Source organism: Lutra lutra, chromosome 13, assembly GCF_902655055.1.
Source record: "Lutra lutra chromosome 13, mLutLut1.2, whole genome shotgun sequence".
Classification (NCBI taxonomy): Eukaryota; Metazoa; Chordata; class Mammalia; order Carnivora; family Mustelidae; genus Lutra; species Lutra lutra.
The window spans coordinates 75228610-75244023 of NC_062290.1; the positions used below are offsets into that span (position 1 = coordinate 75228610).

The following is a 15414-nucleotide window of genomic DNA, read 5'->3' on the forward strand; positions in this document are numbered from 1 at the left end:
CGGTCCAAAGTGCAGCCTTCAGAGTGGAGAGTACATACCCCCAAGGGTGTACATGTTGATCTACTGGGTATAAAAGAGATGATCATGGGCAGCTGGGTGGCTCAGTCAGTTATGCATCTGACTTGATTTCGGCTCAGGTCTTGATCTCATGGGTTTTGAGATGGAGCCCTGTGTTGGGCTCCACGCTCAGTGGTGAGTCTGCTTGAAGATTCTCTCCCTCTGCCCCTCCCCACACCTTTGTGGGTGCAGTGCACACCTGCTTTCTCAAAAAAATAAATAAATCTTTAAAACAAGAGAGATGACCATAACCTCTATTTTGGAATTATCTCTAAGCTGTGGTAAATATAAGACATTAAGCTTATTTACAGGGATGGACAGTACTTTATGTATGTAATTTATAAATAGATAGATACACTGGGAGTATGTGTTCATTCTTCCTTGTCTGATTGGAAGCACATAATCAAAGAAAGGTGGGTTCATCAAAAGAGGACTAGTTACATAAACCATATCACACAATGGCATACTGCAATCCACAGGAAAAAAGAAGAAAGAGGGAGCTTTCTGTACACTAACATGGAAAGATATTGTTATATATACTGTAACATAAAAGGCATGGTAGATAATATATATACTATGCTATATTTTATGAAAGGAGGCAGAAATAAAATATACATTCCTATCTGCTTCCATCTGCATAAAGAAACACTAAAAGAATACATATGAAACTAATAAAAGCAGTTACCTAAAAGGAGAGTGAGATGAGTGGGGTACACAAAGGTAGGGTTGACAGCAAGTCTTTTCAATGTATACCCTGTTATATAGTTTTAATAACTGAACCTTATGAATGTAATTACCTCCTCAAAACAAAAAATAAAAACTTAAATGTAAAAAGAAAAAAAAAGGGATAGTGAGTTTTGCTTCAAAAGAAAAAAAAAACTTTAAAAAGACAAAAGAAAATTTTAAAAAAGGTTGGAGACCACTAGTCCACTGGAAGCTACTGAAGCTTAGAAACAGGTGACAAAGTAGCTCTGTCTAAAAGTATCATAGAACCGGGGCGCCTGGGTGGCTCAGTGGGTTAAAGCCTCTGCCTTCAGCTCAGGTCATGATCCCAGGGTCCTGGGATCGAGCCCTGCATCGGGCTCTCTGCATGGCAGTGAGCCTGCTTCCCTTCCTCTCTCTCTGCCTGCCTCTCTGCCTACTTGTGATCTCTGTCTGTCAAATAAATAAATAAAATCTTTAAAAATAAATAAATAAATAATTAAATTAAATTAAAGTATCATAGAACCAATACTAAACAAATTTTGTGACTGTTCAAAGATCTGAGATTACAGTTTTTTAATTTTCTTGATTCTTTGGCTTAACCTTCCAGGTTTCGGAGACCACTTTTTTCACACACCACATCAATTATTTGCTTAATAATTCCTGCCTTGGGCTGAATATAAATAAGTAAACTAGGGCTAGAGAGAAAGAAATCACCAATTTCACTCCAAGCAATTATCCTGTTTCCCAACACGGTAGGTGAAGGCTACAGGCTTTCATCTCACACTCACACAGCAAACTCAAGATGCCTTCCTGAACCCAGCAGGGCAGCAGGAAAGTACAGTGCACATGCTCCCAAAGGCATTCAAATCCTAATTTTACTACAACTGTACGCTAGTCTTCCCATCTTACAGTTAGGGAAACAAACAGAGACCAATTCAAAGTCTGCTAGTTGGTGAATTAGTGCACAATCCATCTAAGAGAACCAAAGTGTGAAGTATGTAGTGTTAGCAGTAATTATGGTAATAGTAAGAGCGAATGTTAACTGAGCTCTTACGATATGTCAAACGTGATACTAAAAACTCCACACACATTATTTCATTTAAATCTCAAAAATATCTCTTGAGGATAAAAATCTTCCTTAGTGAAGTCCTACTTTATGTAAGCTCTAAGCTTAGCGCTCTGAGAACATATCACAAGAACCCTAACAAAAGGGGCTGTGAGAATTATTTCTATTTTAATAATGAAGAAGCAGAGGATCAGAAAATTAGAGGCCACAAATTTACAAGAATGAAGATTTGAACCCAGATCAGCCCATGCAGAAGCCCATCCAATTTATAGTAACTCCCCAGGAAGGAGCTATCAATAAAGTAGATTTTTGGGGCGCCTGGGTGCCTCAGTGGGTTGAGCCGCTGCCTTCGGCTCAGGTCATGATCTCAGGGTCCTGGGATAGAGCCCCGCATCGGGCTCTCTGCTCAGCAGGGAGTCTGCTTCCCTCTCTCTCTCTGCCTGCTTCTCTGTCTACTTGTGATCTCTCTCTGTCAAATAAATAAAATAAATAAAATCTTAAAAAAAAAATAAAGTAGATTTTTTTTTTTTTTTTTTTTTTTTTTGGTGTCTAACCTACCCTACCCCAAGGCACAAGAAACCTTCTCAGTAGATTGGGAGTAAGGGAGACAGATTTGTATACTCACCGTATTTGCTGTAAGCTGTTCACTGAGGGAGTTAGATTTGCTACGAAGGGCTGGCTCCCTGAAACCAAGTAAGAAATATGCTGAGGTAAAAAAAAAAAAAAAATCCCAAATCTATAATCATTAAGTCCTGATTATGCTAGAAAAATAAATTGTTTTTGAAAATGTTTGCCGATTCAATGGCTGCAAAACAGAATCGTAACCATTCTTCAGTTTGCATTAATCTCTGAAAGCTGGTGAAAATGAGTAATTTTCCATTCAAATTCTTATTATTTATATTTTCTTCCTTCGGTATGTATTTTATGTTTATGCCTTTTACCCAGTTTTCTTCCAGAGTTCAGCAGTTATTCATACACACCTAAGTTAATGCATTTAAAGACTATGAATGTTAATCCCTCGTCAGAAAAATCTTGATGCTAGCATTTTCCCCATTTCTTTCATCTCATTTTTTTCTAATTATTTAAAATTATTTTAGTGTTCAACCTTCCCAATTTCAGAATCCCTGTAAGGAAATTCTTATGGACAATAAAAGAGCATGATACAACTCCAGGATCTGGGGTGCCTGGGTGGCTCAGGCGTTTGAGCATCTGCCTTCGGCTCAGGTCCGATCCCAGGGTCCTGGGATCAAGTCCCACAGGGAGCCTACTTATCCCTTTCCCTTGACCTGCTGCTCCCCCTGCTTGTGCTCTCTGTCTTTAAAAAAAAACAAAAACAAAAACAAAAAACAACAAACTCCAGGATCTTACCCTGATTTGAAAGGCACTGATGTGGGTGGTGATACAACAGGGTCTGCAGAGAGGCCATCAGCACCTGGTATGGGAGAAGGGGCAGCAGAATCCCGGGAACTAACGCTGTGCCCGTCAGAGCCAGAATCTCTGGCAAACTTGACCTAGGGAGCCATCAAGCACAGTTGGAACAGGCTACAAAAAAGGCACCTTGCGCTTTCCACTGTCCTTTCTTTTACTTACTCTTCACTACACAAGTCATTACCTGTTCCCTTGTAGCAAATCAGAAAATGTAGATAAGCCAACAGAAATAATCACCCACAATCCAACTACGATACAACAACACTGCTAGAATTTGGGATGCAGTATTTCACATTTATATCTATGTGTATGCCTGTGTATTTTTTATTAAAAAGGGTCATACTGTTTTGTGAGTGGCTTTGCTCACTCACTTAGTAACATATGTCCATGTTACTAAATTATTAATCTACAACAGCATTAGTAACTACTGAACATTATATCTCATTTCAAGGGGCATGCCCATACCTGCTCTCATCTACAGGAAAAACTCTCAAAAAGATTTTGGGAACAGAAGTCTTAAATACCTATGCTGCTACAAAATATATTTTGCCAATTCCTGGTTGTTAGATACCCAGTTCATTCCTAATTTTCCTGTCACATCACGAATAATACTTCAATAAATTTCTACCTATATCCTTGCACATAATCATTTCCAAAGTATAAATTCCCAGAAATTAAATAGTTGGGAGAAAAGTATGTTCGTTTTTAAGACTTTTAGTATATACCACTAAATTTCAAACCACAAAAGATGAACTACTCTATACTCTACAAGCAGTGTATAACGTTCTCCTGACACTCATCACTCTGGGTATTATTCTGTAGCAGCCGGGTGACTTTAATAAGCATGTCAATTTGTTAACAATGGCCAAGGGGCACCTGGGTGGCTCAGCTGGATAAGCACCTGCCTTTGGCTCAGATCATGATCCCGGGGTCCTGGGATCCAGCTCTACATTGGGGTCCATGCTTGGCAGGGAGCCTGCTTGTCCCTCTCTCTCTGCCCTTCCCTCTAGCTTGTACTCTCTCTCATGCATGCTCTCAAATTAAAAAAAAAAGAAATCTAAAACAACAGTCAAACTATGGAAGCAGCCCATAGTGTCCATCAACTGATGAATGGATGAATAAGATGTGGTGCACGTAAGAGACTCTTTATTTCCATAACAGATTCTTAATCTCACAAAACAAACTGAGGGTTGCCTGGGGGAGGGGGGTAGGGAGAGAGTGGCTGGGTTATGGACATTGGGGAGGTAAGCGCTATGGTGAGTGCTGTGAAGTGTGTAAACCTGGCGGTTCACAGATCTGTACCCCTGGGGCTAATAATACCTAATATGTTAATAAAAGTTAAAAATTAAAAAAAAAAAAAAAGATCTGGTGCATATATACAATGGAATATTACTCAGCCATAAAAAAGAATGACATCTTGCCATTTACAATGACATATTTTTTCCTTATGGTTATAAAATGCCAGTCTTGATGGATTCAAATTGGTTTGTTATCTAAAACCAATCATGACTTCCTCAAACTCAGTGGAAAATTGAGACAAAATATAAAAGCTGTGAAAAAGGCAGTTAAAAGCACATGTGTAAAAGAAGGTTGGAATGACCCAGCAGAGATAAGGATGTTTAATTAGGAAAGAGTCCTCAAGAAGAAAAGCATACCATTGAATGCAGCAGGAATAACAGCCACAATAAAGATAACCATAATATTTATTTTCTGTATTGTATTCTGTTGTTTATAGGCACAACCACTATCACATTTGGACCTAATACACACAGTGTAAAGCAAACAAGGTCTTTTTTTTTTTAGAGGGAGGCAATTTATTTAGCCACAATTCATTACAAATTTTACTGTAGAAAATTATACATCCTCTTGATATATTTTTTTAAAGATTTATTTATTTATTTATTTGTCAGAGAGAGAGGGAGAGAGAGCGAGCACAGGCAGACAGAATGGCAGGCAGAGGCAGAGGGAGAAGCAGGCTCCCCGCCGAGCAAGGAGCCCGATGCAGGACTCGATCCCAGGACGCTGGGATCATGACCTGAGCCGAAGGCAGCTGCTTAACCAACTGAGCCACCCAGGCGTCCCTCTTGATATTGTTTTTTTAATGGAAAATAAGGAGAATGTAAAAAAGAAAAAGTTTCTGAATTCATTACCATTCCCCAGATAAAGTCTTTTTTTTAAAATTTTTTAAAGATTTTTTAATCTATTTATTTGACAGAGATCACAAGTAGGCAGAGAGGCAGGCAGAGAGAGAGAGAGAGAGAGAGAGAAGGAAGCAGGCTCCCCGCTGAGCAGACAGCCTGATGTGGGGCTCGATCCCAGGACCCTGAGATCACGACTGAGCCAAAGGCAGAGGCTTTAACCCACCGAGCCACCCAGGCACCCTTTTTAATTTTTTTTTAAAGACTTTATGTATTTGACAGAGAGCGAGAGATCACAAGTAGGAAGACAGAGAGGGGGAAGCAGACTCCCTGCTGAGCAGAGAGCCTGATGCAGGGCTCGATCCCAGGACCCTGAGACCATGACCTGAGCCAAAGGCAGAGGCTTAATCCACTGAGTCACCCAGGCGCCCCTCCCAGATAAAGTCACTTTTGATCGTTTCTTCTAACGCTTTCAGAAATATTCTATGAAAATATAAGCATATATGTATCTATCTGTATAGATACATGCATATGTACATGTGTACGACTGTGTAAATATATTTACATACTTATTGTACGTAAGTATTTTTGTATGTTTACGTGTATTTGTATACACACACAAGAGATCATACTATCTGTACTGATTTGCGACTTGCTTTTTTCACTTAACAACAGATTTTGGATATTCTGTAGGAACCGCATAAAGGTCTACTCCATGAAAGACCATAACTTAATCAGTTGTTTAATGATGGCTATTTAAGTTGTTTCCAGTTTTTGCTCTTACAAATAATGTGGAAGAGGGAGGAAATGATGTATCTCTGTCTATGTACAGATATCTCTGCATACTTATGTGAATACAGCAATACAATAAATTTATAGCCATGGAATTACTAAGGCACAAGGCAAGTGCATTGGGTAAGAATCACTCTTTCACAGACAGAAAAAAAAGGTTAGTGTAGCAAAGTGATTTGTTCAGTCACCACCTCTTCTAAACTCTAAATAGAGCACCAGGAAGGACGTGGTCTTTAGATTCCGTTAGAATCCGTGGTCTTTTAGATTCCGTTGCCCTGTCCAACTATACCATTTCTGCTTAAAAAAAAAAAGTCCTTGAATTTGTTTTTTCAAAGGTATTTATTTATTCATTTTACCTAAAGGCAAAAAGGACTCATCAAACACAAAACTGTACAATTTCACTCACCCGCCGAATCTCCACCTCATACACCAGGATCGAGTCCGGTGACTGGGTCCATCCTATTACTCCTTCAGAGCCAGCAGCACAGGCTGGAGGGATGACAAGCAACCGTTTCCCTCCTTTTCTCATGCCCAGCATCCCATCCTCCCAGGCCTTCAGGAATCAGAGAAGAGGAAAAGCTCATTAGGACACAAGTCTCCTCGTAAGACAAGATGAAGACCCAGATATTAGGCTCCTCTCCTCCGCACTTTCAGGTTTAGACCTCTTGAGAGACATCAGATTCAACTATAATCTCCCGTTGGTTATAAGAATATCTAGAATACTGCTGCTACTCACTTGTAAAAGCCAGCATATCCAGGGTTAGATGAAATATGTTTATATTGGGTGATGAGAGAAATTAGAGGAGAGGACAATGGTATTAAAAGAGAAATAAAAGCTACCATTCATTAAACACATTTCCCAAGTACTCTGGTACGCGCTTTACTTACATTATGTTGTTTAACCCCTAAAATAACCTCATAAGGTTAGGAGCATTATCTCCATTTCACAGGTAAGAAAATTGAGGCTTACAGAAGTGAAGCAACTCACTCAAGATCAGATCACTGAGAAACTGTTAAGCCAAGATGCAACACCAGATCAGTTTAGCTTTTTCTTTTTTTTTTTTTAAGATTTTATTTATTTATTTGACAGATAGAGATCACAAGCAGGCAGAGAGGCAGGCAGAGAGAGAGAGAGGAGGAAGCAGGCTCCCTGCGGAGCAGAGAGCCCGATGTGGGGCTTGATCCCAGGACCCTGGGATCATGACCCGAGCCGAAGGCAGAGGCTTTAACCCACTGAGCCACCCAGGCGCCCCTCAGTTTAGCTTTAAAGGTTATCCCTTCACCCCTCTGATCTACAGGAGGCAGTCTCCAAAAGATTCTGGGAAGAGAAGGCATAAACAAAGCTACGAAGAAAACCTTTCTGTCATGCAAAATGGCAATGAGGACTTTTTCCAATAAGGGCTTCGACATGTCCTAACACAGTGATACCCCACATGTGTAAAATACACTTTATTCTAAAAAGCACTTGCACAGCTGGTAAAGAAAAGCTTCACAACATGAAGTCAAGCTCTCAGACTCCAATCCCAGTGTTCCTCTTGCTCTGTGGTAGCTGCTTCCCACAATGAGTGGGAAGTGCTGATTCAAAGCAACTCAGACAGCTAAGAGTCACCCATTATGATACAATTCTAGAAGGAACAGTTTCATCTCTTCCCCTTTTAGGCTATGCAAAAGATTTAATAATTTCCTCAGAGTCACACAATAAAAAAGAAAGAGTAAGGATTCAATATATTCTCATAGGTAAAAATTTCCTAAGTAATGTAAACATTTTTCTCCTCCTGCCTTACCAGACTCAGAAAATACACCCAGGTTAAAAATTTTACAAGCTAATCACAAGTGATAAAACCATATAAGAACAGAGTTAAGCCAGTACCTTGATGACTTTGCCTGATCCCAATTTTAGGCGAAGCAGCTTATCTTTGTTAGCAGTAGAGTCCAAAACCTGCAAATTGATCAAAGTAAATGAGGTCACCCAATTTCAAAAATAATAGTAATCATGTAATAGTCGATACAGATTGTATTGTATTAATACAATAGTATTAACAGTATTAATATCAAATTAGCACAGTATTCCTGGAATAAGGAATGTCAAAGTACTGTTGGGGGGTGAGGGGGGAGGTTTTTTTTTTTAAGATTTTATTTATTTATTTGACAGACAGAGATCACAAGTAGGCAGAGAGAGAGGAGGAAGCAGGCTCCCTGCTGAGCAGAGAGCCCGATGCAGGGCTCGATCCCAGGACCCTGGGATCATGACCTGAGCCGAAGGCAGAGGCTTTAACCCACTGAGTCACTCAGGCGCCCGAGGCAGGGGGGGGTTCTTAAAATACCTGAAGAGAAAGGCTCACTCACATCATGGCTAAATTGGGACCTGAATGTACATTTTTTTGACTCATAGTCTAAAGCTCTTTCTATATCATACTGCTTTTGAGAACTTAAGGATATTAAAACACAAAAGTGCACTCTATTTATACTATTTATTATACAGAAAACAAACAACCGTGAGGAAGTTCTAAAAAGAAGTTTTAAGACCTAATCCCATAAGAATAAATTTAAGTTTAAAATTGATATAGGAGGACAAGATATACACATGAACAGGGGCGCCTGGATGGCTCAGGTGGTTAGCCAACTGCCTTCAGCTCAGGTCATGATCCTGGGGTTCTGGGATCAAGTCCTGCATCAGACAGACTCCCAGCTCCACGGGGAGTCTGCTTCTCCCTCTGACCTTCTCCCCTCTCATGCTCTCTCTCAAATAAATAAATAAAATCTTAAAAAAAAAAAAAAAGATATACACATGAACAATTACCAAAAATGATACTTAGGAAATTGGTTTCCATTCTAAATAGAAGAGACAAAGTAGCACTGAGCAGATTTCACCTGTCAGCATTTGATGACTATGCCCCAAAAGCAGTCAAAGCAGGGTTCCTAAAAGATTTTTTATTTGCCAACAGCAGCAATTCACAGCAGTAACACCTTACGTTAATCCTCGTGCTATTTCAATTACAAATGAACTTGCAGGCTGCATTTCCTTACCTGGCCCAGCACATGATTCTGAAAGAACCAGCTGGTATAGGCCACTTCCAAAGAATCTCCAACATCTACAGCAGGGCCTTCTGCTACAATGAGGTCCTGGGAGAGCACTGCATCTAGGGCGGGGGTGCTGTTGCACTTGGCAATGCACACCTGCGAGACGAAATCACAGCAGCATTAACTTAGTTCAAGCTCAGTAAATATTCCCTCCATTGTTGCTAAAGCTCTTTTCCAAACAGTGGTATCCACTAACAAAACTGATTACATGTTTAGAAGTAAGCCAATCCAAAGTCAACAATCTTGCCAGGAATCAAAGTGCCTAACAGTAAGGCTTTGGAGTCAGACTGTCTGGGTATAGATCTGGGCACTGCCACTTATTAACTTGTGACCTCGGCCAAATAACTTCTGTGAACCTTATTTCATATAGGTATTTTGTAAAATGGAGATTAAAAACTCTGCATATTTACTCGGGTAGTTATGAAGATTGAGCTAATACAGAGTCCTTGGCACAGTGCCTGGCAAATAAGAGTATGTACACAACAACCATTAGCTAGCATGAACTTTAAGGATTTTACCTTTCATTGTTTGGGAACCCATGAAAGAAAGGAGAACTTCTAGAACAATTTCAGAAGTCATTTCTAAAAACAATAAACTAGAAAAATAGGCCCTTTATAAAACCACACTACATTCCCAGATTTGCATGTCCACCACCTACAGACTTAGATCATCTTAGCACAAATCCTGGACAAGAGTTAAACACATCTTTGTGAAGTCTTACTTTACCGTCAATTTTTTAACATGGTCTACATTACAAATTTGCTACTCATTTTCTTAAAAGAAAGGTTTTATTATTGTAATCAAATAAATGCTACCTAAAACAATGAGATGTCATTTTTTACCAAGCAAATAAGACTAAAAAAAAAAAAAAAAAGATAATTCCAAATGTTAGAAAAGGTATAGTGAGAGAAAAGATAGGAACGTGAAATCGTATTATCTCTCTGAAAAGCAGTACGCCGAACTGTCTACAGAACCAAGAAACATTTGGACTCTCTGACCCAACCTTCCACTTCTAGAAATTTATTTTTTTTTAAAGATTTTATTTATTTATTTGACAGATAGAGATCACAAGTAGGCAGAGAGAGAGAAGGAAGCAGGCTCCCCGATGAGAAAGGAGCCCGATGCGGGGCTCGATCCCAGGACCCCGGGACCATGACCTGAGCTGAAGGCAGAGGCTTTAACCCACTGAGCCACCCAGGTGCCCACTTCTAGAAATTTAGCCCAAGGAAATGATCAGAGGGAGAAAAAAAGGACACAGAATTATACACAACAATGCTTGCTATAGTATCATTTATTTCAGACGGAAAGCAATCTAAATGTCTAAAAGCAAGGGAAAAGTTAAATAAATTAAGGAGCATTTATACTATGCAACTTTCAAAATGTTTCTAAGTAATTTTTCATGTGGTGGGGAAAGACACATAAACATCGTTAAAATATATATAGCAAGATATTGAACTCTTAAAGGGGTATACCTACTTATGTACACTACACATAGAAAAAAGGAAACATGGGGATAGAGCCCCTTGTCTGACTCCCTGCTCAGCAGGGGAGCCTGCTTCTTCCTCTCCCTCTGCCTGCCACTCCCCCTGCTTGTGCTCTCTCTCAAATAAATAAATACAATCTAAAAAAAAAAAAGAAAAAAGGAAACATATTAGCAGTGGTTACCTCGAGCAGTAAAATTTCAAGTGATTTTTGTAAAAAATGCTTTTCTAAATGTTCTACAAGGATCATTTAACTTTATAAAAATTCTTTTAAAACACTATTTTTAAAAGATAGTTTTATTTATTCCTTAAAATAATTTATGAAGTGGAAAGTGTTTTAAAGAAGTCTGTTTAAGCCTTTTTTCTCTTAAAGTCTCATTTTCAAGCAATTTCAGTAAGTATTCCTATTATTTCCTTGAAATATAATTAGCTCGAGTGACAGATTTAATGGGCTTTTAATGCTTGTCTCTAACAAAACAAAGCAGGTTGTGAATTTTCCATACAGTTTCCTAAAATCAAGGGCAATCCAGGCCTTTCACAGGAAGAATAAGACAGTATTACCTGTTTATTGAACTCCACAGCAGCCTTTTCGGACTCAAACATGATGGACCAGTTTTGTCTCTGGTCATCATAAAAGGTGCTATAGTTATTGGGCCGAACCTGGGGAAAGAAGAAATGTTGGGGTAACTCAATGACAGGCAGCAGAGCACAAAAATCTGACTGCTTCAAATCACAGAGAAGGGCCCTGACTCAGGAGGACCCAGAGAGATACAGGGAATTTCCTCCTTCCCTCCCACCCTCCAACAACCATTCTTTGGTTCATTTCCCAGAATGCTGCCTAGAGACCCTTCTGAGAGGCTCTGTTAAGATATCCACTCTGATGTCTAGAGCCAGAAGCAGTAGATTTAATTCCCACCAGGTACACACAGACCAATCTCTCCTATAAACCCATCCCAGAGGAGCTGATGATTCCAACGTGGGAAGTCTTACCATTAGCTCAAAGTTCAGATGAATCCTGGCAACAGTAACTGATTGTTGTTGACTGATATAAAGAAGAATCTTATACTGTGCTCAATAAAGGTGGGCCGGGGGAAAAAAAGAAAAAGAAAACTAAAGTTAAAAGGAAATAGAAAATCAGCAGTAAGATGTCAGGGGTTATGTTTCCAAGAGGCATAAAACTCAAAACTCACTTGATCCCTTAAAGCTTAGGTTTTAAATTCTATCTTCTCACTATCCATTTTCATCTCCTCTCATCTTGGCCTTACTCACTCCTTTACTGTAATGAGCGATTATTTTGTTGGTGTTTTCACTGGTATGAGGGTGACAAGAGATCTACAAACGGCCAACACATACGTGAAAAGATGCTCAACATCATTAGTCATAAGGTACATTAAAACCACAAAAAAGTGGTTTCCCAGAACTCTGCAAATGTCCCACGGGCAAAAACCAATCTTGGGCTTAGAGCTCCTCTAGTTTTTGCCAGTGTCTCCTTTGGCCAGTAGCTTCTTTCATTGGGCCATATCTGCCTCTCAGTCCCCTCCTAGGCATCGTATCAGTGAAAGAACCAAGGGAAGGAAAAGCTCAATGGCTTTTCCCTCTGAAATTTTAGTTCATCTAGTCTTCATCATTTCCACAGCTCTCCAGTGAGCTTAAAAATATAATTTTTGCAATTTATCTTTTTTATAATTGTTGCAGTGAGAACTGCTGCCTACCACAACCTACTACCCCCTACTGGTGGTGAAGGGTGGTGAAGTCCCAATACCAGATTTTTAAAATCCAAATGGCAACTCCTAATGAATTAATATATCCAGATAATAATCACGGGTGGCTGCTATATGACAAAATCAGGGACAACTAGACATTATTTACCTCTGGATGGGAGAATGAAAGATTTAAGGGACATGGCAACCAATTACAATGTATAGACCTTATTAGACTGTTAAAAAAAAAAAGGAGGCAATCAGGTAAATCTGAACACTAGCTGGCAGTGAATGAGATAAAAAAAATTACTGTGGGGTTTTTTAAGGTGATAATTACATAATGGTTATGTTAGAAAAAAAATCCTTGGGATATACACTAAAGTATTTACATATTGTATGCTGGAGATACAGTCAAAATAATCTGAGCAGAAGAAGGAAGACAGGCTAGAATTTAGATGAAATAAGATTAATAACTCTTAGAGCCCAGGAATGGGTTTCTGGGAGTTCATTATTCAAGTCCCACAATTTTTTTTTTTTTAAAGATTTTATTTATTTGACAGACAGAGATCACAAGTAGGCAGAGAAGCAGGCAGAGAAAGGGAGGAAGCAGGCTCCCTGCTGAGCAGAGAGGCGGATGCGGGGCTCGATTTCAGGACCCTGGGATCATGACCTGAGCTGACGGCAGAGGCTTTAACCCACTAAGCCACCCAGGCGCCCCTCGAGTTCCACAATTTTTATATGTTTCCAAATTTCCACAGTTAACTTTTTTGTTTGTTTTTAATACAAAAGAGTGTTGTCCATGACGTTAGTTACCCTGAATAGGTCATTTTATCCGTGTCTCAGAGTGTCTTAGGAGCACGGCTCTTAGTTCAATGAACCTTTGAAATGCCAGAATTTCTTATGCTTCTCTCAACAATGTTTAAAACATTCTGAAGCAGGGGTACCTGGGTGACTCAGTGGTTAAGCAACTGCCTACGGCTCAGGTCATGATCCCAGGTCCTAGGATCAAGTCCCGCATTGGGCTCTCCGGTTAGCAGGGAGTCTGCTTCTTCCTCCCTCTCTCTCTCATGAATAAATAAATTAAATATTCAAAACAAAAACAAAAACACATTCTGGAGCAGAATTTGAAGCTAGATACAAGCCACATAAGGAAATCAAGCATTGGGGCTTCTAGCCACATTTTTTTCTGACCCAAACCAACAGTATGTTGTGTGATCCATTGCCCACCTCAAACTTTCAAAGGCTAAACAGGGTCATTGATTCAGCCATAAAGATAGAATACTCTAAGTAGAACAGTAAGTGTTTTTCATTACCTAAAAAAGGGATGTCCTTGGTAAATGGTTTACTCTACAACTCCCCAAACTCTTTAGTATTGTATCACAAAGGTCAAACTTAAAAGATTTTGCATGGTTGAATTTGTTTTAATGCACAGTAGTAAGCAAGATGTGACTATAAATGTTACTTATGTACCTCGTATTAAAAATTCACAATCAACACGAACAATCATTCTAATCCTCTGACACAAGAGACATTGGGCGAGTCCAAGTAAAAACTAGCTCATCAGTATGATCTGGGACACCTGAACATACACGAGACACAGGGGGCATTCTCACCTCTCTGGCCGTGTGATTCCCCAGGACTGCAGCACCAAACTTGCCCTGCTTTACATACTGACCGTTTGTGCTACAGAACCAAGAAAAATAATAGGTATTAATACTTCCTTAAACTAAGTAGAACCAGCTCTGTCTTCTGCCACATAGAAGTGGGGAATCTAGTCATGCAGCCTCAAGAAAAGGACAGAGGTGTTTATAACAGAGGTGAACAGTTTATAATTTAAAGCTCTTATACTTCTTTACTCTCTTAATATCTATTCATAATATCTCAGTGGAGTGAGCACTTAAGAAAGCAGGCATCGAGGGTACAAGCACTTCCTAGAGGGAGCATACAAGACAATGGCTCTTCAAAGTTTTATGTGCAGAATTCTCTAACTGAAATGTTAAGAAGCATGACTGATCCTCTGCCTATGGAAGGACTGTGCAGCCTAACTGTGTAGCTCCTTTGGCCACCAACAGAGACTTATTGAGAAAAGACAGGAGCTTAACCCCGCATCCCACACCCAACTTCAGAAAGCATTCCTTCTCGGCTACTTACTATCGATACGCATGAACTGCTGCTGCAAACAATACGGTGGAGGTGCCTGCTGGAGGGGGGGCTGCTTTTGCTGGCGCCAGATTTCCTGGAGATGAAGAAGAAAACAAAGATGTCATTCATGTCTTTCTTAAAATGGATTTTTCACCACTGAAGCAGCTTCAGAATTCTCCTTTACATCTTACAGTTAAGTGGGACAATGTTTTCATGGCCATTATCCTTATATGACCCACAGAACATCATCTGGGGATGATGTTGATGTATGACAGATGGGGATGATGACACGGAGGCTCTATGCACCCGAGTGCGATGACACATAATAGCAGCAACCCTAGGACTAGAATCCAACTCCGGTTCCACTCCAAACAAGTCTCGGGGCTGGATGAGAGGCCCTGCCCAGAAAGCAAAATCATATTCCATATACGTTCTTTTCTTATTCCAATATTTGGCCAGCTCTAATACAAATAAAATTACTTCCCCTTCCCTTATTTCGGGCTAGAAAATTAATGATGATACTCAGATCATATCCATAACTTCACTTTTCCAGTGATTCCGGGGAAGACTGATGGTTTAAAACCGGGTATTTAGGGGCGCCTGAGTGGCTCAGTGGGTTAAGCCTCTGCTTTCAGCTCAGGTCATAATCTCAGGGTCCTGGGATCGAGCCCCGCATCGGGCGCTCTGCATAGCGGGGAGCCTGCTTCCTCCTCTCTCTCTACCTGCCTCTCTGCCTACTTGTGATCTCTCTGTGTCGAATGAATAAATAAAACTTAAAAAAAAAAAAAAACGGGTATTTAGAGAAAACTGCATATTTATATTCA

At 39.8% G+C, this 15414-nt stretch overlaps 1 protein-coding gene across 3 annotated transcripts in view; it reads right to left on the minus strand.

Annotated features, from left to right (window-relative positions):
- The window catches only part of FKBP15 (FKBP prolyl isomerase family member 15), a 55546-nt gene that overhangs the window by 26381 nt on the left and 13751 nt on the right, over positions 1 to 15414 (minus strand). For all 3 annotated transcript variants that reach the window (XM_047701104.1, XM_047701103.1, XM_047701101.1), the window contains exons 3-11: positions 14600 to 14684; positions 14062 to 14131; positions 11739 to 11813; positions 11310 to 11408; positions 9214 to 9363; positions 8057 to 8125; positions 6593 to 6739; positions 3197 to 3339; positions 2454 to 2511 (exon numbers count right to left, since the gene is read on the minus strand). In XM_047701104.1, the coding sequence (XP_047557060.1) occupies positions 2454 to 2511; positions 3197 to 3339; positions 6593 to 6739; positions 8057 to 8125; positions 9214 to 9363; positions 11310 to 11408; positions 11739 to 11813; positions 14062 to 14131; positions 14600 to 14684 (896 nt within the window). The remainder of the gene's footprint in view (positions 1 to 2453; positions 2512 to 3196; positions 3340 to 6592; positions 6740 to 8056; positions 8126 to 9213; positions 9364 to 11309; positions 11409 to 11738; positions 11814 to 14061; positions 14132 to 14599; positions 14685 to 15414) is intronic.